General features: G+C 41.6%; 2 protein-coding genes across 2 annotated transcripts in view; both read left to right on the forward strand.

The window, feature by feature from the left end:
* Positions 1 to 13,462, forward strand: part of LOC134449224 (NACHT, LRR and PYD domains-containing protein 3-like) — a 59,908-nt gene extending 46,446 nt beyond the window's left edge. Inside the window, exons 7-10 of the mRNA XM_063199068.1 lie at positions 6,707 to 6,880; positions 11,843 to 12,016; positions 12,345 to 12,518; positions 12,806 to 13,462. Of these exons, the coding sequence (XP_063055138.1) occupies positions 6,707 to 6,880; positions 11,843 to 12,016; positions 12,345 to 12,518; positions 12,806 to 12,827 (544 nt within the window). The 3' untranslated portion in view covers positions 12,828 to 13,462. The remainder of the gene's footprint in view (positions 1 to 6,706; positions 6,881 to 11,842; positions 12,017 to 12,344; positions 12,519 to 12,805) is intronic.
* A 5,617-nt stretch (positions 13,463 to 19,079) lies between these two features.
* On the forward strand, positions 19,080 to 23,189 carry LOC134448459 (uncharacterized). The gene is made up of 4 exons (XM_063198129.1): positions 19,080 to 20,099; positions 20,378 to 20,530; positions 21,662 to 21,751; positions 22,516 to 23,189. Exons 1-4 carry the CDS (start codon positions 19,131 to 19,133, stop codon positions 22,834 to 22,836), a joined length of 1,533 nt encoding a protein of 510 aa, XP_063054199.1. The 5' UTR covers positions 19,080 to 19,130; the 3' UTR covers positions 22,837 to 23,189.

Raw genomic sequence — 23,189 nt, forward strand, 5'->3', positions numbered from 1 at the left:
AGCCATTAATGTTTGAACATGTACTCACAAAAGTGAGTACACCCCAGATTAAAATCCGGTGGAGAAGGGGCTATGTTGGCTCGAATCGTCTCGAAATGAAACGAAATGAAAAGGGATGACAAGGGAGGTCATCAGTGTGCGTTTCAACCTTTCTTTGCATTGAACTTTTAAATTTTGAGTCTGCATCTGGCTTAAATAGATTGGTGTGAGATTTGAATGCAATCCTATGGAGAATATCATGATCTGCTTCAGTAGTCACAGTGCATGTTGACATGCATGTTTCTTTTAGGTGTATTTCAAATTGCCAATGTTGACAGCATTCATGCATCCCCAAACCATGTCAGTCCCACTACCATGCTTGGCTTATGAGAGGATACACCTTTTTTTGCACAACTCACTTGTTTACCACCACATGCTTGACACCATCTAAAGCAAATTTGTTTATCTTGGTCTCTTCAGATCACACAACATGGTTCCAGTGATCCATATCCTTGGTCTGTTCAGGTCTGTTGAGACCAAGATAAACAAATTTGCTTTAGATGGTGTCAAGCATGTGTGGTGGTAAACAAGTGAGTGACCCCGGCTTCAGAAGGAACCTGTTCAGGCTCACCTGAGGTTTGCCAGTGAACATCAAACTGGATTAGGATATGATTGGGAGGTGCTGGAATCAGATGAGACCAAAATCAAACTGTTTGGCATTAACACAACTCAATGTGTTTGGAGGAAGAGAAATGCTGCCTATGATCCCAAGAACAACACCTTCTCCAACATCATAAATGAAAGTGGTAACATTATGTTTTGAGGTTGTTTGTCTGGCCAAGACACAGGACAACTTCACATTGTCAAGAAATGGATGGAGGGAGACATGTAAACGTACAATGCTGCATGCCAACCTCTTTCCCACCACCACTAGACTGAAGGTGGGTCATGGATTGGCCTCCCAATATGATAATAATCCATAACATACAGCCCAAGCAACGAAGGAGTAGCTCAAGCACAAGCACATTAAGGTCATGAAGTGGCCTAGACAGTTTCCAAACATTAACCCTATAATAATCCTGTGAAGGGAACAGAAGCTCCCATTTGGCAAGCTACAGTCATACAACTTAAGTGATTTAGAGATGATCTGCAAAGAAAAGTGGACAAAAATCCTTTCTAATATATCCACAAACATTGTCATTAACTGAAAGAAACATCTGACATCTGTATGAGAAAACAAGGGCTTTGCCACCAAGTATTTTGTCTTCTTTGACTAGAGGGGTCAAATACTTATTTTCCTCGATGGAATACAAATCAATTAAAATATATTCTTCAAAGTTATTTTCTGGATTTTCTTTTTGATATTCTGTCTCTCTATATTAGAATACATTTTATCATTAATGTTATAGAATGATCATGTCTTTATTAGTGGGCAAACCAACAAAATCAGCAAGGGATCAAATACTTATTATCCTCACTGTAGGTCTTTTGCAAATTATTGTTGACATTTTACATTAATAAATAATATGGGGCATACTAACATTATTATAGGCAGCATGATACCTTACACCCAATTAAGCAGCACTAGACCATATCACACACAAGCAGCACCTGTTCATTCTTAATCATCATGTTGATGACACATTCCACATGACGCTATATGGCAGGAAAACATGAAGATAGCAAAGCTATAAACATCGAATATCCCTTACAATATAATGATAATTGATTAGGCTACTTCCTACATCTATTTTAAAGCACAGTTCGAGACAATAAGAAAACGGCATGAGTGAGGGGGGAGAGTGAAACGGGGAGAGAGAGAGAGCTTTGTAATCGCCAGCTGAAGGATAGGTTCCTTATTAGGGTACAATTATTATTAACTGACTTCTACATTTATTTTAAAGGACAGGCTTTAAGGGCTTAAGTTGAGGAAATGTGCAAAACATAAAAATCGAACGAAGCAACAACTCCTGAGTCAATTTCAATTGCCTGCCTGTGAGTGAGTGAGCGAGAGAGCGCGAGGGAGCGTGCAAGACGAAGAAAGCGCTTCAGCCAGTATAGGGATGCGCTGGCGATTGTTGAAACTGGCAGCACTGGATGGGGGGACCTTTTCAGTGACCCTCATGTGTGGGGACCCTTTCAGTGACCCTCATGTGTGGGGGACCTTTTCAGTGACCCTCATGTGTGGGGACCTCTTCAGTGACCCTCATGTGTCGGGGACCTTTTCAGTGATCCTCATGTGTGGGGGACCTTTTCCTATTCAGTGACCCTCATGTGTGGGGGACCTTTTCCTATTCACTGACTCTCATGTGTGGGGACCTTTTCCTATTCAGTGACTCTCATGTGTGGGGACCTTTTCCTATTCAGTGACCCTCATGTGTGGGGGACCTTTTCCTATTCAGTGACCCTCATGTTAACTCTCTGCTAAGGTGTAGAAGGGACTCCCCCCTCTGTAACATGGATACAAACACAGTGGGCCACAGACTACCTCTCAGTCTCCACTCCCTGGGCCAGGACCAGTTGGTAACTCGGAGGGACTCCCCTCACTGGAATGTGTACATTCACACAGTAGACCACTGCTTAGTCTGAATGGTGGTCCCTGGGCCAGAATCAGTTGAAACCTCCTGGTTTAAGTAACAGAAGGTGCCAAAACAATGTCCTGTTCTCTCTTAGCCTAGAAATCTAGACGCCCCTAGTGGCCGCAAAATGAATTTGCTCCCGGGGGCAGCTTTGCTGTAGGGTTTTTTGGCGCGGCCAGGCTAGTTCTCTCTGTCTCTCATTATTTACCCTTCTACCTCCTCTTATTTATCTCTCCATCTCTCTATCCCTCTCTCCAGGCTTAGGAACTGCAGTATTACAGAAGAGGGATGTGCTGCTCTGAGTTCAGCGCTGATTTCAAACCCCTCACACCTGACAGAGCTGTATCTGGATAGTAATAAACTTGGAGACTCTGGAGTGAAGCAGATCTCTACTCTACTGAGGATGCCAGACTGTAAACTGGCGTAAGTAATGACCCCAAAGAGTGTGTGAGGAACCACATTAAACACTATTACAGTTCATCATGGAAACAACAAGATCGAATGTTTGTGTGTGTGTGTGTGTGTGTGTGTGTGTGTGTGTGTGTGTGTGTGTGTGTCTGTGTCTGTGTCTGTGTCTGTGTCTGTGTCTGTGTGTCTGTGTCTGTGTCTGTGTCTGTGTCTGTGTGTCTGTGTGTGTAAACTTTTTCATTTTTTGCTTCTCGTCTCTCATTGTCTCACATCCCTCTATGGCCCGGGATATACTGTACTTGCTGCAGGATACACACGTGTGCACGAACATGTTGCCATGTGTTTTTTATGTCAGCTTTGCAGGCAGTAGCACACCTGACACAAGGCGCACGGTGCAATATGGTTGCATTTCCGCAAAGTACTTTAGTAAGTATGTGCACTCCATCACATGCAGTTGTGCACACACTGTTATGCAGCAAACATATCCCGGGCCTACCAATCTCTGAGTGTGTGTGTGTGTGTGTGTGTGTGTGTGTGTGTGTGTGTGTGTGTGTGTGTGTGTGTGTGTGTGTGTGTGTGTGTGTGTGTGTGTGTGTGTGTGTGTGTGTGTGTGTATGTGCGCGTGCGCGCGCATAAGTAAGGGGGTTTTTAACCAGAGTTCTGCTGCCCACTGGTGGTCCATGGAAGTATTGCTGATGGTTTAGTTTAGTTTAGTTTATTTAATTTAGTTCAACAGGGACCATGCACAATACACATTGATTACAGAAGTAAAAAGATGGCTTGTGCCAGAGTATAGCTATATAGCTAATTTCCATCTGCAGTCCCTGGAGAGGTAAAACAAATATTAAAATACAATAACATAAACAAGATATAAACAAGTAAGCACATCCATAGGCCATGGGTCAAACACACACACACACACACACACACACACACACACACACACACACACACACACACATTGTGAGTCATATTTTAAAAAACATATGATTAATGTTGACAATACTGGTTGGTTAATATCCATTTTTTCACACCCCTTGAGAAGGCCTGATAATCAGTAATACTTTTTCGATTACTGGGTAGACTATTCCATGTTTTGGTTGCCCTGAAGGAGAAGGCTGACTGAGCAAAAGCAGTTCGTCGGATTGGGAGACTACAATCACCCCTAATGGTGGATCTTGACGTTCTGCTCATCAATTCAGAGCAGGGTTGAACAAATGTTCTTAGGGGTGGGGGTGCTGCATTGTGAATAATTGTATGGATTAGCCGCAGATCAGAAAATTGTATGATGTTTTCAAGGCTGAGCATATTATACTTGCTCAGTATAGGACAATGGTGGTACTGAAAAGATCTTCTATCTAGGACCTCCAGGGCCTGCTTGTATAGTGAATCAATGGATTTTAAAGGAGAAGTCCAGTTTTTTTAACATTAAGGCCATTTTCTGAGTGGTCTGCAATGTTTTAGAGTCCCCCTCACCGTTTATTTCATGTTTGCTGCAGTCTCTGTTATTTGGCTGATTTGGATTTGATCTCAACCAGCTTTAGAATGGCCGTCTATGAGCACCTGCAACTCTGTTCTTAAAATCACCTTAAACATTTGTTTTCAAAAGTCTACAGCTCACAAAGTGGTTAGGGGTGTTCACTATCAGTCCCTAACAAGTTTCAAGGCGAAATATGGCTTCTGTCATTTTTTATTTGCCATTTTGTGAAAGAAAGTGAAAGTGAAACTTAATTTACAAATTGCTACATAAAACACACATAAAACACGACAGATGCCATATTTCGCTACAAAAATTGTTAAGGAACACCAGTGAATACTGCTGAACACTCGGTGAGTTGCATTTTCTTGAAAACAAATGTTAAAGGTGATTTTAAGAACAGAGTTGCAGGTGCCCATAGACGGCCATTCTAAAGCTGGTTGACATCAAATCCAAATCAGCCAAATAACAGAGACTGCAGCAAACATGAAATAAACGGCGAGGGGGACTCTAAAACATTGCAGACCACTCAGAAAATGGCCTTAATGTTCAAAAAACTGGACTTCTCCTTTAAGACAGTCTTGTTGGCCTGGGACCAGCTTGATAAACAATAATGCAGGTGGGACATAATCATAGCATTGACATAAGTCACAGCAGCATCAATACTCAGAGAGTTACGGATATGTCTAAAATTTGATATGCTATACTTCACAGTATTACCCAGCTTTTTAATGTGTTTCTTAAAACTAAGAGTAGAATCTAAGGTCACACCTAAATATTTAAACTCATCAACATTATTTAGCTTGGTCTGGGACTTGCTGTGCATTTAAACTACTACTCTTAAAAAACACCAGATCCAACTTTATGCACCAATGAGTGTTTTGTACTGGTGGGTATTACATCCCTCCATACTAGTTTTGTTCATAGCAAATTTCCTTAAAGAGACACTAGGTAGGATTTAAAGGTACCTACAGTCAGTAATCACTGTCCCAAGTCAACTGTTGTCTGCTCTCTGAATTACCCACATGTAACTTTTGGCTGAGGGAGCCGAATGAGGGGAGACAAATGTCAGGGATGAAAAGGTAAGTAATGTCTGTCCTGAGTCAGCTGATGCTTAAATGAGTCATTAGTAGTGAATGGTGACTCTCCAGACCACTTTCACTGTCTGCTGTCAGAATTCCTAACATGGAATGATGGAGCCAAATGAGCAATGTAGGAAAGAATTCTCATCAGTATAACTGACTTAACCTGCGGCCGGAGACTTAACCTGCTGCTGGAGACTTAACCTGCTGCTGGAGACATAACCTGCTGCTGGAGACTTAGCCTGCTGCTGGAGACTTAACCTGCTGTTGGAGACTTAACCTGCTGCTGGAGACTTAACCTGCTGCTGGAGACTTAACCTGCTGCTGGAGACTTAACCTGCTGCTGGAGACTTAATTTGCTGCTGGAGACCTAACCTGCTGCTGGAGACTTAACCTGCTGCTGGAGACCTAACCTGCTGCTGGAGACTTAACCTGCTGCTGGAGACCTAACCTGCTGCTGGAGACTTAACCTGCTGCTGGAGACTTAACCTGCTGCTGGAGACTTAATTTGCTGCTGGAGACCTAACCTGCTGCTGGAGACTTAACCTGCTGCTGGAGACCTAACCTGCTGCTGGAGACTTAACCTGCTGCTGGAGACCTAACCTGCTGCTGGAGACTTAACCTGCTGCTGGAGACTTAACCTGCTGCTGGAGACATAACCTGCTGCTGGAGACCTAACCTGCTGCTGGAGACTTAATTTGCTGCTGGAGACTTAACCTGCTGCTGCAGACTTAATTTGCTGTTGGAGACATAACCTGCTGCTGGAGACAGACAGACAGACAGACAGACCTTTTCCTATGCAGTGACCCTCATGTGTGGGGGACCTTTTCCTATTCAGTGATCCTCATGTTAACTCTTTGCTAAGATGTAGACGGGACTCCCCACTCTGTAACACGGATACAAACACAGTGGGCCACAGACTACCTCTCAGTCTCCACCCCCTGGGCCAGAACCAGATGTTAACTCTTTGGTGTAGTAGGGACTACCCTCACTGGAATGTGTACATACACACAGTAGACCACTGCTTAGTCTGAATGGTGGTCCCTGGGCCAGAACCAGTTGAAACCTCCTGGTCTAAGTAACAGAAGGTGCCAAAACAATGTCCTGCTCTCTCTGTCTCTCATTATTTACCCTTCTACCACCTCTTCTTTATCTCTCCATCTCTCTATCCCTCTCTCCAGGCTTAGGAACTGCAGTATTACAGAAGAGGGATGTGCTGCTCTGAGTTCAGCGCTGATTTCAACCCCCTCACACCTGACAGTGCTGGATCTGAGTAGTAATAAACTTGGAGACTCTGAAGTGAAGCAGATCTCTACTCTACTCAGGAATCCAGACTGTAAACTACAGATACTGTGGTAAGTAATGACACCAAAGAGTGTGTGAGGAAGCACACTAAACACTATTGTAGTTCATCATGTAAACAATAAGATGGTGTGTGTGTGTGTGTGTGTGTATGTGTGCGTGAGCGTGTGCGTGTGCGTGTGTACATTTTTTCACTTTTTGCAACTTTTTGCTTCTTGTCTCTCATTGTCTCTATGGCCCGGGGTATACTGTACTTGCTGCAGGATACACACATGGTAGGATACATAAATGTATGCACGGACATGTTGCCATGTGTATTTAATGTCAGCTTTGCATACGGTAGAACTCCTGACACAAGGCACATGGTGCAATATGGTGCATTGCTGCTCAGTTTGTGCACACCGGGATATGCAGCAAACATATCCCGGGCCTACCTACAGGGCTGTACATTGCGACCAATTGGTTGCATTTTGAGCCTAAATTTTTGACTGTGCGACAAAGAAAAATAAAACGGGCGCACGTGTGCGAGTATGTATTTCAACCCTTTCATTCGCATTTTGTTCCTGAGTTCGAGTGCATGATTGCGAGAGCTGCGCTTTTTTTTTCGATTCCCTAATACTAAATGCGGTAGTCCTCCTCCTCGCATACATGCACTTGCCTGTCTGACAGACAGTGTCAATCTCCCAGTGGGAATGTATTTCAAAAAGACGGTCAATGTTGCTTGAATTCCGCGTTGGCTACGATTGAACCATCTCTTCTCCCGTAGCGCGCAGAAAAAAACTGAATCGCACAGAGCCACAGCCCATCGGCCAGAACGTGCGCACGCCTCATCTCCCAGTTGAATGTTATGAGCCAAAACTTCTTCCAGCTTTTCGGAATGGGCTGGTGTTTAAAACATTCAAATGCAGGAGTTTGCATTGCTATCAGGAAACCTCTTGAATCCGGTAGTGAAATAGCCACTCGGTTAGCTAGCTCATGTGATTTAAAAGACGTCACTGGCATTTCCCAAACCGTTGTCTTCCTAATAGTTCGGCGGATGGGTGATTTGATCGTGCACTTTTGAGTAAAAGCATGAAAATCGGTACACATATCCTTCTTGATATGCTGATTAATGTTAGCGTTGGAGGCGTCGCGAAAAATGCATCGTTTTCAAGATGGCCGCCAAATCCAATATGGCCAACCCATATTAATGAATCTACCTGATATTTGGTAGTAAAAGTATGAAAATCGGTACACATATCCTTCTTGATATGCTGATTAACATTAGCATTGGAGGCGTCATGAAAAATTCATCGTTTTCAAGATGGCCACCAAATCCAATATGGTCAATTCATATTTATGAATCTACCTATCTACCTAACACTTGGTAGTAAAGGCATGAAAATCGGTACACATATCCTTCTTGATATGGTGATTAAATGTAGCATTGGAGGCGTTGCGCAAAATTAATCGTTTTCAAGATGGCCGCCAGATCCAATAAGAAGGACCCATATCAATGAATCTACCTGAGACTTGGTAGTAAAAGCATGAAAAACGGTCCATATATCCTTCTTGATATGCTGATTAACATTAGCATTGGGGGCGTCACAAAAAAATAATCGTTTTCAAGATGGCCGCCAAATCCAATATGACCAAAGCATATTAATGAATCTACTTGACACTTGGTGGTAAAAGCATGAAAATCGGTACACATATCCTTGATATGCTGATTAATATTAGCATTGGAGGCGTTGCGGGAAAAAAAACATTATTTTCAAGATGGCCGCCAAATCAAATATGGCCAGCCCATATTAACTACCTGGTACTTTGTGGTAAAAGCATGACAATTGGTACACATAGTTACTTCTTTACAGTAGATGCTTATTCATATTAGGAATGGGGCCATGAACAAAAATCAAATATGACTGACACATATTACAATACAATACATTGCAATGTGTATTTATATAGCACAGTATTAAAACTATGAAGTTTACTCAAAGCGCTTTGAAAAATGACATACAAGCATACATACATATTCACACATCATATGCCAAATCTTCACATCATTATCATGGTCTAGAAATGAATCCTAACACTGTACACGTAAACTTTTCACTCAAGTTATATTTCACATACCCTGAGTTGACTTTTTGATGGCCATCATGTTCCAACTGTGCCATTCACCATTTATTCAAAGTTTATGTCAATCTTTTAATTAGGCATTATTGGCAGTTTGATTGATGTTGGCCATAGTATATACCATAGCCTGTGAAATCCTAATTTACACAATTGTTCTGATCTGAAATGTAGCATGGATTCCATCCTTCAGTGAGGGTACCAGATCTTGGGGTTCAATCAGGAGAATGAGTAGGGGTGTAAAGGCAATGGCTGCAGTTTGTTTGAATAGATAGAACTGACATGATTGGATATGGGCTACACACATGCCAAATACCACATTCTTAACAACCTATAAACTGCCATGGGCAATCGTAAATCACAACTTTACTATGAGAAATTGCATAACCACCAGATTATCTCACTTGTGAGATCATCTTGTGTTAACCAGGCAAGATATGCCATACAACTTGCATTGGGTGCAGGATTACAGTTTGTTTGAAAACCTTGTGCATCTAGAAGTAGTCATCAACTATCGGTTTCTTTGAGGTAAGCAATCATAACAATGTCCATAAATTAACAAATCAAGTGAACTTTCTCTCTAGCAGTCTTGAAATCCTGGCCCTTTTGGAATTTGTACATGGCCTATGCAGTTATCACTAAGCGCTAGAGGTGCTGTACATCCCACAAGGCCCTCAAAAGCCTTGGATTTGTACATAACGCTACTGCCGTATTACCTATTTGAGGCCTCAAGAATGCAATCAGTGTACCTATTGAAGAGTATTAGCACAGAACATTTCATACAGATCTGTCCATCTGTATCAAACCTATAATGCAATAAAGTCAGCAATCTTCAAAGTGTAAAGCTTTAACACTTTATCAGTTCATGTACCTATTATAGAGTGGTAGAACACAAGAGGTGGTGCAAACTCTTGCACCTATTCTAAAGTTATCACATTACAGAAAATAATCTAATGTGGTGGTGGCAGACACAGTTTGGGCAGAACCATAACACATGCATCACTTCATTTGATAACATGCCAATAATGTTTAATCATTGTCAATGGTATGAGTGTTAATTACCAATGCAATGCCAATATATATTTGTAGAAAAATATGTTTTTTTTTTCTTTTTTTTCTTATAAACACTATCTTAGTTGGCTATTTTGAAAATGTGTTTTCCCCACAATGCCTCAATTTCTAATATTAATGAGCACATCAAGAAGTAAATGTGCACCAGTTTCCATGGTTTTACTAAAAGTGCCTGAAGGATTTATTAAAATGCGTTAGCCATATTTGATTTGGCAGACATCTTGAAATTTAAACTTTTTTTTGCAAAGTATCGAGTTCTTTTATCAATGAAAATATAAAAAGTGACTGTGCACAAATTTCCATGCCTTTACAACAAACTGTCAGGTAGCTTCATTAATATGGGTTGGCCATAATGGATGTGGCGGCCAGCCTGAAAATACAGCATTTTTAGCAATGCCTCCAATGGTAATATTAATCAGCATATCAAGAATGATATGTGTACCGATTTTCATGCTTTTACTACCAAGTGTCAGGTAGATTCATTAATATGGGTCGGCCATATTGGATTTGGCGGCCATCTTGAAAACGATGCATTTTTCGCGACGCCTCCAACGCTAACATTAATCAGCATATCAAGAAGGATATGTGTACCGATTTTCATGCTTTAGTGCACGATAAGGTCCTTTTGTGTGTCCCATCCGCCGTACTATAATGACTTGGCAAAAAATGCATCGCAGTCAAGATATAGTTCGAGGAGCATTCAGAAGTAGTGCACGCAAGTCTCAAGTCTAGCTGGCCCAGCAGCTACCGGTGCTGTAGGGCAGGCTATCAAAAAGAGCAGCCCACACAGTGAGAGAATTTTGCTGCTCCCAGTTTCATTACACACCGTTTGAGGATTCAAAGACTATAATAAAGCCCGTTGGATTAACTTGTAGTATGTTTAAAGGTTAGTTAACCTAGTTCAGTAAGCATGTGATGATTACATGCTTCAATCATTCACGAAGCTATAATAATAATAATAATAATAATAATGGTAACTGTGATTTCCTCCCCTGTTTTGTTGCACTGATTAATGGCACATAGGCTATTGTGCATAAAGATGAAGAAACAGCTTTTCAATTCCTCCCCATCACTTAGTTAGGTCACCTACCACCTACCACCTTGACTTTAAAGATGGAGGGAGGGAGGGGGGGGGGGGTCCCACGTCACTTAGGCCTATGAAACTGCAACATCTGTTTCATGTGGTTTGGGTGCAATTCTGGCAGAAACCCTCCAGCAACCTTGGCTAATATGCTTTCTGTGGGAAACACAACCATACTCTCTGTGCATTATTGCTGTGGTAAGCAATGGTGCAATAAGCACAGTATTTTACATAAAAAAGCACAATAAAAGTTTCACAAAATGTAGTGCTCCTAAATTGTTATCTGTGCTATTAAATTTTTATCTGTGCCCCTATTTTTTTTCATGTAGGAGCACCTGTGCTCCTAGTGAAAAAGCTTAACGTACAGTCCTGCCCTATCTCTCAATCTCTGTGTGTGTGTGTGTGTGTGTGTGTGTGTGTGTGTGTGTGTGTGTGTGTGTGTGTGTGTGTGTGTGTGTGTGTGTGTGTGTGTGTGTGTGTGTGTGTGTGTGTGTGTGTGTGTGTGTGAAGTCAGGGGTCTTCAACCAGTACTGCTGTACTGCTGCCCACTGGTGGTCCATGGCAGTTTTGTTGGTGGTCTGTGGTTTACATTTGAACTACAGTACTACCAATACATACCAAATCCAACTAAACACTGCACACTGGAACTTCACTCTAAAAAATAAAGAGAAAATAGAACAGTATCCAGTGTGCGGTCCCCAGTGTACCACCTCTTCTTTACCTCCCTCTCTCTGTCCATCTCCAGGCTTCAGTGCTGCAGTATTACAGAAGAGAGATGTGCTGCTCTGACTTCAGCGCTGATTTCAAACCCCTCACACCTGACACAGCTGTATCTGGATGGTAATGAACTAGGAGACTCAGGTGTGAAGCAGATCTCTGCTCTACTCAGCAATCCAGACTGTAAACTACAAAAACTAAGGTAAGACACAAACAGTTTAATGAAGCAGAGCAGACTAGACATTTGTTTAGAAGAATCAGAAACCATTTTCACCCATCAGACTACTGAACTCTATCTCTGCAAACTATATGGGTGTGAGTTTGTGTTTGTTTTTGTTCTTGTGTTCAATGTGTGTCTGTATGAGCCTTTGTGTAACATTTTATGCACTTCTCCGTCTGTCTGTCTGCCTGCCTGCATGTCTCTCTCTCTCTCTTTCTCTCTCTCTCTCTTTCTCTCTCTCTCTCTCTCTCTCTCTCTCTCTCTCTCTCTCTCTCTCTCTCTCTCTCTCTCTCTCCCTCTCTCTCTCTAGCCTTTGGTCTTGCGGTATAACAGAACTGGGCTGTGCTCATTTGACATCAGCTCTGGCATCAAACCCCTCACACCTGATAGTGCTGGGTCTGAATCATAATAAACTAGGAGACTCAGCAGTCAAGCAGATCTCTGCTCTGGTGGAAGACCCAAACTACAGACTTGAGAAAGTAGAGTGAGTAAAACCATTGTGACATCATATTTATCAGTAATTAGAAAGATGTGGTGATTAGTTCTTTGTGTTGATAATTATTCTCTTTATTTGCGCTGAAAGATGCTTTATTATGGTTGAGAAAATCATATTTATGGTAAAATATTATTATTTATAATTTATAATTAACCACCTTAATCACTCATTATCTGTCTGTCCATGTCAGTAACCTGCCGCTAACTTTGCAATCATACTCTAATGTAACTTGCTACATTATTGTCACATTTTTGTGTTTTAAATTTCTTTTTCAGTTTGGAAAACACTGGGAAATAGCCTCTAACTGCAGATGGGGTCACCGGCGGGCCTATTCACTATTTGCTGAAAATACTCAACATCATAACAACATTGCTATGACATTACAGAGAACCTTTAGTAACAAATTAAGTTATAGCCATTACAATTTTGGTGACAGTAAGGTTATAACATACAGTAGGCTCTGGTGACAGTAAAGTTATAACATAGGCTCTGGTGACAGTAAGGTTATAACATAGGCTCTGGTGACAGTAAGGTTATAACATACAGTAGGCTCTGGTGACAGTAAGGTTATAACATGGGCTCTGGTGACAGTAAGGTTATAACATGGGCTCTGGTGACAGTAAGGTTATAACATAGGCTCTGGTGACAGTAAGGTTATAACATACAGTAGGCTCTGGTGACAGTAAGGTTATAACATAGGCTCTGGTGACAGTAAGGTTATAACATAGGCTCTGGTGACAGTAAGGTTATAACATAGACTCTGTGCTAAGGGGTTAATTCAGATCCAGGGGAACCACTGTCATGCCAAAACCAAAACAGACTTCATATATATATATATATTGTAATAATGTAATGTATATATTTTCATGTGACTGTAATCACTGTAGTATGCTTGTCCCTCTCTGTTTATTAGAGTGAACGAATAAATAAATAAATGATACATGATTCTTTAATGTGGAATTCACCTTTTAAACTCCATTGTGGTGACTGTGCTGTCACTGTTTATAATATCTTCATATTAAATATTACATTTTTCATAGTTAAGTAACAGTTTTTCTAACATTGCTTTTCTTATTTCTATTGGGGTGTCACTTTGCATCCCTATAATTTCACCGAAATGTACAAATACGTAATTTGAGGTGTATTATTAACCTTACTTTCTTGTTTTAAGCAAAGCATCACTTATCTTAAGGGCTGTACTCATTATTTCTGTGTACTCTACCTGGAGAGGCGGTTGTAAGCAGCCATGTACACAATGTGTGTTTAAAATTATTATGATCCTGTTTTCAGTTCACATGTCAACCAGGTTTGAGGCAAGATTTCATGATTGGCATAACGTAGTGTCAACAAGCTGTCTTTATTGTTAGGAAAAGTCGTGATTTGTTTTCAAAATCTGTGAGCATGTGTTTTAGCAATAGATTTTTTTTTTTTACCTCTGCGGTCATTTTTAAAATAAACTTAATATTTAACATTTCCATCCAGTTTCACCAAGTAGCCTACTGATGATGGTGGAGTCTGAAGGCTGCCCAAGGACTTCTCCACATCATCCCAAAGACTCTCATTGGTCTAGAGACTCCTTGGTGGCCAATCCTGTGGGAAAATATCACATTTATATCACATCAATACAACACAGAGTGTAAAGAGTAAACTTCCTCGGGCCTGCAGCACCTTCAAGCTTATTATTATTATTATCATTATCATTATTATTATTATTATTATTATTATTATTAGGCCTATTATTATTGATGACAGCTGACCTACAGCATCATTTCAGCCTTGCAGTGCTGCACATGCTGGATGTAATCTGCAGCACCGTCAAGCGTATTATTATTATTATTATTATTATTATTATTATTATTGATGACAGCTGACCAACAGCACCATTTTAGCCGTGCAGTGCTGCACATGCTTGATGTAGTCTGCAGCTGCTGCTTTGAGGATGCTGCAGTGCACAGTTCTGTAGGCGACTTTTGTCTTTCCAGAATCGGCCCTTTCTGTGTTAATTAAATGACCAATCGATGTTGCGTCGACGAGGTGACATGTCACATGGTTGAATGCGACTGCAGTCAGATCTTGCAACCTCTGCAGTTGCTTATCCCCTTCAACGCTCGTCTGCAGCCCGCCACCGAGGCCACGCGCCCATGAACTGGTTGGTCAACAACTCATTCGCGTGTGTATTATGAGCCTTGTCTCACACCTCTACACAAGTTTGCGCAGGTCCCCAATTCAGCTCCTCCTCACTGCCTGTCCCCCCACTCCTCACACGTGGTGTGTTAGTAGAGCAAACTGGTGCGAGCTCATCGTCTCGTTCATATTTGTGGCTGACTTTAAATGGCTGTATTTAATAACACCCACATCGTGACAACAAGTTCTCGCTCACGTGCTTCGTCAATGTTGGTCGACAGCAACAAAGTCGTACTCAGCTAATAAGTGCATTCGATTTCGCATCAACGCATGCATGCGCATGAAGACAGCAATGCACCCTGGATCAAAATGCTGCATGACGGTTAGATTTCCTGCCAAACTTCGAAATTTCGTCGACGTTGCGTTGACGAGGTGACATGTCACATGGTGTCAAATTATCGTGGGATGAATGCGGCTGCAGTCAGATCTTGCAACCTCTGCAGTTGCTTATCCCCTTCAACGCTCGTCGGCGTGTAGCAACCGAATGTAAGTAGGCTGCCGGATGTGAGTACCCGGATATCCGCCCGAGTATTTCCATGCATTTATATCACAGACCTGTATTAACTTAGACTGGCAATGCCCCTGTAGCAACCCAATGTAAGTAGGCTGCCGGATGTGAGTGCCCGGATATCCGCCCGAGTATTTACGTCTATTTTACCTCAGCTACTCGCGTTCGGTCGTGTATTTACGACAGTTTAACCTCAACTACTTGATTTCGGTCCGATTTGAGTCTGACTGAAGATACAAGGGACATAGGTGCCGTGCGTAAAGAGCCCACCGCACATCGCCGTTTCGGCGACACCAGAAAGTTCCTTGATCTCCCAATCAAAAGAATAGGCCCTGTGACATCAAAATAATAATAAAAAAGTATACAATGAAATTATAACTTAAAACCGAATTGATTTGGGTGTGAAAATTAAACTGTCTCAACCGGGCACCCAAAGGGAATCCATCATAAGATAACGGCGTTACTTTCTCGTCGGCATTATTTTGTGTTTATCCAGGAGGACTGAGCTGAAAACTGCAGCAGTCACCTTGCACAGTTCTAGCTGCTCTGAAGCACTTGCGTGTCTAAGCAAATCATCCCGCCCATTCGCAATGTTAAATAAAAAGTTTTGCACAAGGCTATAGTCTAAAATAGACACTGGAATAGCCCGTTTCGGAAGGCATTAAAGTCACGAGTTTACCCAGTCTAAATGTAGCCAGCACCCGGGAAGTTTTACTCCTTACATTAGTGAAACATAATATCAGGATATCCAACAAGTTAAAAGAATATCTGGGCATAACATTTAAAAGTGTCAGTGCAGAATTAAACTGGGCGCTGAATATAAATATTGGAGCCATTCTCCCTCCGTGTCTAGATACAGTCAGAGGCGCGCGCGCGCTCTTATTTCTGTATTATATGAAAATATCCTAAAACGGTCACAACATCAGAGGACCTTCGTGGTGGAGGATACTTGCAGCGGGGGTCGAGACCGAGTTGTTAAGGGACAGACCATGCTCGATACTTTACCCGGTCGTCTAAATGTAGCCCTCGAAAAGTTATGCCGCATAGGCCTATTGTGCAGATTGATGCCAAGAACACGTGAAACTAGGCACATTGGAGACTAGAGCCTATAATTTAGACATAGCCTATTCATTTGATTGTGCTACGTAAACTTAAAAGTGTCAGTACAGAATCAAGCGGGACGCTGAAATATTGGAGCCAGTAACTTCGTGTCCGGTGGATATTGTGCAGACGTGTGCGCACGCACAACTAATTTCTCTCCCATTGCTAACCAAGCCTCCGATCTCCAAAAAGACACGGGCAGTCAGGATAACCGTTTACACGAGCTGTTTAAATAATGTGATGCACGTTCTTCATGACATGGCATGGTTTGGCCACCCTAAATTCAACATGACTGCATTCGCACATATCATTTAAACATCCATGATGGAATTGTCACTCTTAATGTGCAAGTATTGGATATGAAAAAAAGATCCTAAAACGGTCACAACACCAGAGGACCCGTGGTGGTGTGGTGGATATTTTCGGCGGGGGCCGAGGCCGAGTTGTTACGGTAGGCTACAATCATATTATAGCCTAGAAGGGACAGTCAGGCGACACAGCGCGACTCACATAGGGTAGCTGTGGTACCGCAAAGCATTCCTGATGGTGGAAATGAATGCAAATGCCTGCAAATACTCGGGCGGATATCCGGGCACTCACATCAGGCAGCCTACTTACATTGGGTTGCTACAGCCCCTCGAAATTTTCGGATTTCTCAGAGCCTCAGAATAGTAGTCCGCCATCTTAGTGGAGACTCCCGTAATTACGTAATGACGTCATGCACCGATGGGTTTTTAAAAAAATATTTTTTTTGCAACACTGGTTCACTAGTTAAGTTGGACCAGGCCATGTGTAACGTCTTTAGAACAATAGCTCTAGTATAAATTAATGTTCTTGAAAAGTCTCGCTCTCAAGTGGCTCGTTATTTTCATACACTGTATTAAATGATATCCCATTTTTGTTGGCTCAGTTTCATTTTTTAGGTCAACTGAACTTTCAGCCCAAAACTTTTCAATGGTTTTGTTGAGCCAACACTGATAACGGTATTTCCACTCAGAAATTCCGACGCACAGTTGACATAACAATGGCATTCTTGTCATCTGGGATTGAAGTTCAAGTTCTTCCTCTGCGTCGTCACTCTACGTCATCACGTACGAGCACGTTACGTTTTTGAATCTTATCAGGAGGACGACGAGAACCGCCATTACTGGAGCGAGCATTTGGTCAACAGAGACGTGAGTAAACTTTAGACATTTTTATTGCCCATGCAAACGTTTTAACGCCATACTGTAAGTTATCCACGAGTTTTAGTGTAACTTGCAAAAAAAGCGGTGAATTGGGTGGGTACATTACGAAGGCATGTTTTAGGCTATGCTACTTGTCCTCATCAGGCTAGTCACAGCTGGATGATACCGGATTTGTCATTTTGAGACAGACTGCGTTTTAAAAAAAAACAACTACTGGATAAATGGCCATTTACTCATAGTCGTACTGAAATGTGTACGCGTAGCTTAGTTTTGTTCTTTTAAAATTGGCCAACATGTGGATGTGATGTTGTTGTTGTCCGGTCGGGATTTGAGGTTCAGTTAGCTACATCCGGGGCACTCTGGAGGGAAGAGGAGAACGAACAAAGGGAATACGTTGGAAGCATGATGGTTGGTGGAGGGAATGCTTGCACTTGCCTCTGAAGTGAACAGAGATTTCGAAGGATTTTTCGGAAGAGCAGAGTGTCCGAGTATTTCTTTAGTACCTTGTCTTCGTTTTTTGGTTTTGTGTTGCATTCAGTGAAGGGTTAAATCAGATATGTTCGGATGTGAAGGACATCGCGGTAAGAATTTGCTATCCCACCCCCTCCCTCTCTGTGTGCACATTAGCTAGCAAGTAGACCGAGTAGTTAGGTAAGGAACCGTGTGAGCAACATGGTAAGCTTATGTTAACTTTAAAATGAGCCGAGTTGGTTGGCAAAACATATCTATGATCTGTAATATTGTACTTCACGAATGGGTTGAACTGTGTTCGTTTGATATGAGGACCGTTCCTTTGTTACTAGCAGGTGTTTCCTCACAGCATGTTTTCTAAGTAAATTAGCAACTTGTTGCAATGCATTTGACCATTGGCTAGATAAGCTAGCTGGTTAACAAATAGTATTTTTGGAAACGGGGCTCCTGGCTGCCTAGTTGTACGACTGTCGCTAGTTTAGGGCTCTACTTTAATGTGGCACTAGAACTGCCCTTCCGAGGTTGTCCGTGTGGCTGGACTAAACACTGCTTTGTCTGCAAGCAAAGTTGGCGTGCATGTAATAAGATTGCGTCCATAACTGCGTTATGGAAATGTGTTAGGAAATGGTTCTGAAAGTCTACTTTCGCGCCTGTTCGAGCGGGTGGCTGTAAGCGTCATATTGTAAACAAAATAGTGTTTCTAATTTTCTGTGCGTCATCTGTTGGTTATTACCTCCACTTTCTATCGATGGTTAAATTTGCACAACAGTAGTCATATATTTCTAAATGTATGGGTTGATATCACAGAAGTATGATTGACCTGGGGTTACATTGTTGTGTTTTGCCATTCCTTTTGTTTTTGTATATAATACCTTGTAGGGATCAACTCGTAGAATAGCACTATTATGGAAACGAAGTGAACTGTACAGGGAATGTCAAAACACAAGATTTTGAATGGCCTATTTCAGTGTTTTTCTAAAAATAAAAAAAATTGGTCTCTCTTGTCCCTGTTACTACGTTCGCTTTAAAAAAAGAAAAGAAAGAAAAGAAACTGCCTATAACTTTGTTCAGATATAAAAGTGTAGCACCCTACATGCATGCTTAACTTGGCCTTTTATGTTTTCTCTCTTTCTGTCATGACTAGGAACTATGCGGTTTCGTGTGATCATTGCACCAGATGACATAAGAAGACTCCACATCGAAAGCCTTCCGGACACGCTTGATGCATTCATCGATATACTGAAGAGAGAACTAAGTTTGGATGGAACGCTGATAGTGCAATTTGAAGACCCAAGCTTCGGCAATGAATTATGTAATCTGACAAGCATGTCTGACCTGACAGGAGACACGACTACATTGAAGGTTTTCCAGAAGCATATCCAAGAGTCTTCAAATGTCCAGGACACCTCCAATGATGATCAGCTTTCTGATTCCACACTCGACACTGCTAGCTTGCCATCAACCTCCTCTGGAGAATCAACTCCCAAACGCAGTGGATATCTACCAGACCCTTTCATCATTCCAAAGTTCCCAACAGACATGGAGTTGAGACTACAGCGTGGCAATGAGGCATATTTCAGAGATGGCTCTCTTTTGGAAGTGTCTAAATCTATGTCCAGTGCCATCCTCGATACATTGGCAGAGGCGCTGTTTGAAATAAAGACCCACCCTAGCCCTGGAGATTGTGCCATTGTTGCCAAAGCTTTGGTGGAAAAATTTCCTTGCCTAAAAGAACCTGGCTCAACATGTGGGTGGTATGCCTGGAAATACAGCATATCCTTCAAAATGGGGAATTTCAGGCAGCAGTTACGCATTGCTGGGTCAGTGGAACTTTCTGTGCACAAACGGTCAGCCTCCGGGGATTCCAAGAGACCACAGAAAGCCATGAGGTCCGAGGTGAATTTTCTGCCAGAACACCCTCAGAATAGAACCATGGAAATGCTTGAACAAGACCGAAACGATTTACAGAGTGAAATGAAGAAAAAGAATGTGGACTGGAAGAAAGTCGATGCCCTTATGGACAGCACCTTTTCACTGAGGAGGAAGGAGGTCATCAGAGAGGAGCCTTTGGTCAAAGATCTCAAAACCAGATGGCCAGCGTTGTTCACTGAGCGGCAGGTAGGTGCCATATGTTCTTAATGCATTACTATTGAAGTGAAATTGTAGTACATGTATCCTTTTTTAATAAGGTATGTTAATATTGAGCACCAAAGTTTAGTCCCTTCCTGTGGGGTCCATGACCCTGAAGCACTAATCTCTAATATACTGAATAAGAATGGATTAAACATCTTCATCCTGTACTTTCAAGAGATCACTGCTTAGGTCTGTCATGTAACCTACTAGAAAATGCATAAGTTGGGCTCTCTTGTCTTTGTCTGTTCTTGGCCTTAATGCAGATTGAAGCAGAATTCAGACGGATTGTCTCCAAGAACCTGAAGCAGTCATTTTTTGATGGCCTGGATGAGTTGGTCCCAAGATTTCTGCGTGTTTACAGACAGAGGCAGACAGTGAAGGAACTTCCGGCTATCCTCGCCTCTCTTGATGATGATGTAAGTAATTCCTGGCATAAGGCCTATTGACTGTCAGTCTTTTTAGGCCAAGTCTATTCATTCAACAGAGTTGTGTTGTCATCAAAGGTAGATTATTCTCCATATCGGCTTTTTGAATTACCAGTTAAGACATATTGGCTGCCTAGCTTACTATTAAGCTTAGACCGGTAACTATTTATTTTACCTCGTAAATCTTCCCTAATTTGATCTTTCCATGAGTATTGGCTAAAGAACTAGAACTGATATTTTACTGTTCTGACCCTAGTACAGTAAGTTAAGCATCTAAATATGTCTTTTCCTGGTAGTTCATATCTAGTAGATCTACACACCCTTCATATTCTACTTTGTAGCGGCACCTTTGGCTTTTATTACTGCACTCAGTGTTTTTGGGTTCTGATTTCTCATGTACAGTATATCCATGAAGTCCTACTAGGTCAAAGTTGTGTTATAATACACGAATACACCATGACTATAATCACTGCTATTAATAAAAAGATTGTAATCACCTTTCTACAATTCAAAACACATTTTCTGTTTAATCCTACATACAAAATGTGTTGCCTTAAGCCAGTGTTTCCCAACCAGGGGTACGTGTACCACAAGGGGTACGCAAGCACACTACAGGGGTATGTAGAAAAATGTAATGATAAAAAATATTTGGAGCAAAGTCGCACTGAGATAGAGGAACAGATATAGAGCATGAATGAGAGGTATACTCCTCATGTGACGAAATTAAGGGGGTACGCAGGACAAAAAAAAGATTGGTAAACACTGCCTTAAGCTACCCTCCTTTTGCAATATATTTGCTATTTGACTTGTGTATTTCAATAGAAAACATCAAAATTCAAGGTGACTCCACACTTTCAAAATATGAATAACCAGTAGACCCTGTGCACTTGTCTTACGATCAGCAAACTCTGCAGTGGTTTGATCAAGTTTGTGGAGGGTCCTTAAGTTTTAGTGTTTTTCATTAACAACACAGTCTGTCTATCTCATGTGGTAAAATGGTGTAACAGTTATGTAATGCCATGTGCTAGCGTTGTACTTGCATGACAAATTAACTTTTGCTTTTGACACTGCTTGTGTAGCACTGATTTCCTTTCTGGTTTGGATTCCTATTGTTTTGTACAGAACTCAAATCAACAGAAGAGAGCCGTTGTTCTCCTTGCCCTGCCCTATTTTATGAAGGAGGACCCTTCCAATTTCTTCAAAATCTGTAAGGTACATGAGAAATTATCACTTGCTGATTTTTTTTTTTTTCCCATCCAATTGAAGCAATGACTTGTAGTTATAGAATGTGTTAATTATACACTCCTGAGTGAAATCTTTAAACCAATTGAAAAATGACAAGCATTTGATTTAGACAAGGTTTTGGGTATAGCTTCAAATTGCTAAGTAAAGTAGTGAAGGCTCACCACTCATTTGTTGGTGCAAAGGTACATGATTTATCAGAGACGTCTTAAGTAAAAGGGAAAACATTTGCATACTCTGTATTCCTTTCTTCCTTAAAGGGGTATGCCACTATTTTGGGGCTTAATACAGTTAAAATCGTTGGCTGGGGTTTATAAAGGTGGTAAAGTGTCTTATTTTTCATGTAAGCCGTTGTCTTGCTTTAAGACAAGTTAAAAGAGGGACTATGTCGCTAAGCTAATGAAAGTCAATGGATCCGTGTAGCATGCTACAATGCTACAAGGATCCATTGACTTTCACTAGCTTAGCGACATATTCCCTCTTTTAACTTGTCTTAAAGCACGACAACACTTAACATGAAAAATAAGACACTTTACCACCTTTATAAACCCCAGCCAACGATTTTAACTGTATTAAGCCCCAAAATAGTGGCATACGCCTTTAACAATTGTTTTTCATCAAATATTTATATATTGAAATGCGTTTTATGTATCCGTATGCATCTTGAATGTCAATTTCCTGAGGAATTAATGCTGATTGGCTATGTTGTTCCTATTTCTTTGCTCTGTCACCAGCCAAATGAGGAGAGTGAAGCGGTCAAGGGAATGGACGTGGGAATCCTCATCCTTACAGAGAATGAACAGCGCCCTCTCCCCAAGGAGGTGATCGATGTCGCACTTGCACTGGAGGAGGATGTCGTTCTCCGAAACCTCAAAGATGTGCCTCACGCGTTTTCATTGCTGATGGGTCTGCTTTATGGTCTCAACATCCACTACCCAAAAGGACTCAGGTACATGTTTGAGGTCATACAGAAGGTGATAATGAAGATTGGTGCAGAGTCTTGCTCCGCAAGAGTTAATAGTGTCCGGAACAGGCTCATGTCCACACGCATGTGATCGGACACGCATCTTTAAGTGATATGCCTCACGCGTTTTCATTGCTGATGGGACTGCTTTATGGTCTCAACATCCACTACCCAAAAGGACTCGGGTACATGTTCGAGATCATACAGAAGGTGATAATGAAGATTGGCGATGAGTCTTGGTCCGCAAGAGTTAATGGTGTCCGGAACAGGCTCATGTCCACACACATGTGATCGGACGCGCGTCTTTAAGTGGAGTTGTATGACGTTTTCTCTCTTTAAATGGTTTAGTTTTTTATACTTCGAGTTTGAAAGGTGAGGGTAGCAAGTCTGTTCAAATGACTGGACTATGTTTTTTTTTTTCTGGCCCTTGTAGACGTGTATTTT

Source organism: Engraulis encrasicolus, chromosome 5 (genome assembly GCF_034702125.1).
Source record: "Engraulis encrasicolus isolate BLACKSEA-1 chromosome 5, IST_EnEncr_1.0, whole genome shotgun sequence".
In the NCBI taxonomy this organism is placed as follows: domain Eukaryota; kingdom Metazoa; phylum Chordata; class Actinopteri; order Clupeiformes; family Engraulidae; genus Engraulis; species Engraulis encrasicolus.

Bases quoted from the DNA above. Each gene is read 5' to 3' on its own strand.
- LOC134448459 (XM_063198129.1), top strand. From the start codon at position 19,131: ATGCGGTTTCGTGTGATCATTGCACCAGATGACATAAGAAGACTCCAC. The intron at 20,531-21,661 runs GTAAGTAATTCC...TGTTTTGTACAG, and splicing joins TCGCCTCTCTTGATGATGAT to AACTCAAATCAACAGAAGAG. The intron at 21,752-22,515 runs GTACATGAGAAA...CTCTGTCACCAG, and splicing joins ATTTCTTCAAAATCTGTAAG to CCAAATGAGGAGAGTGAAGC.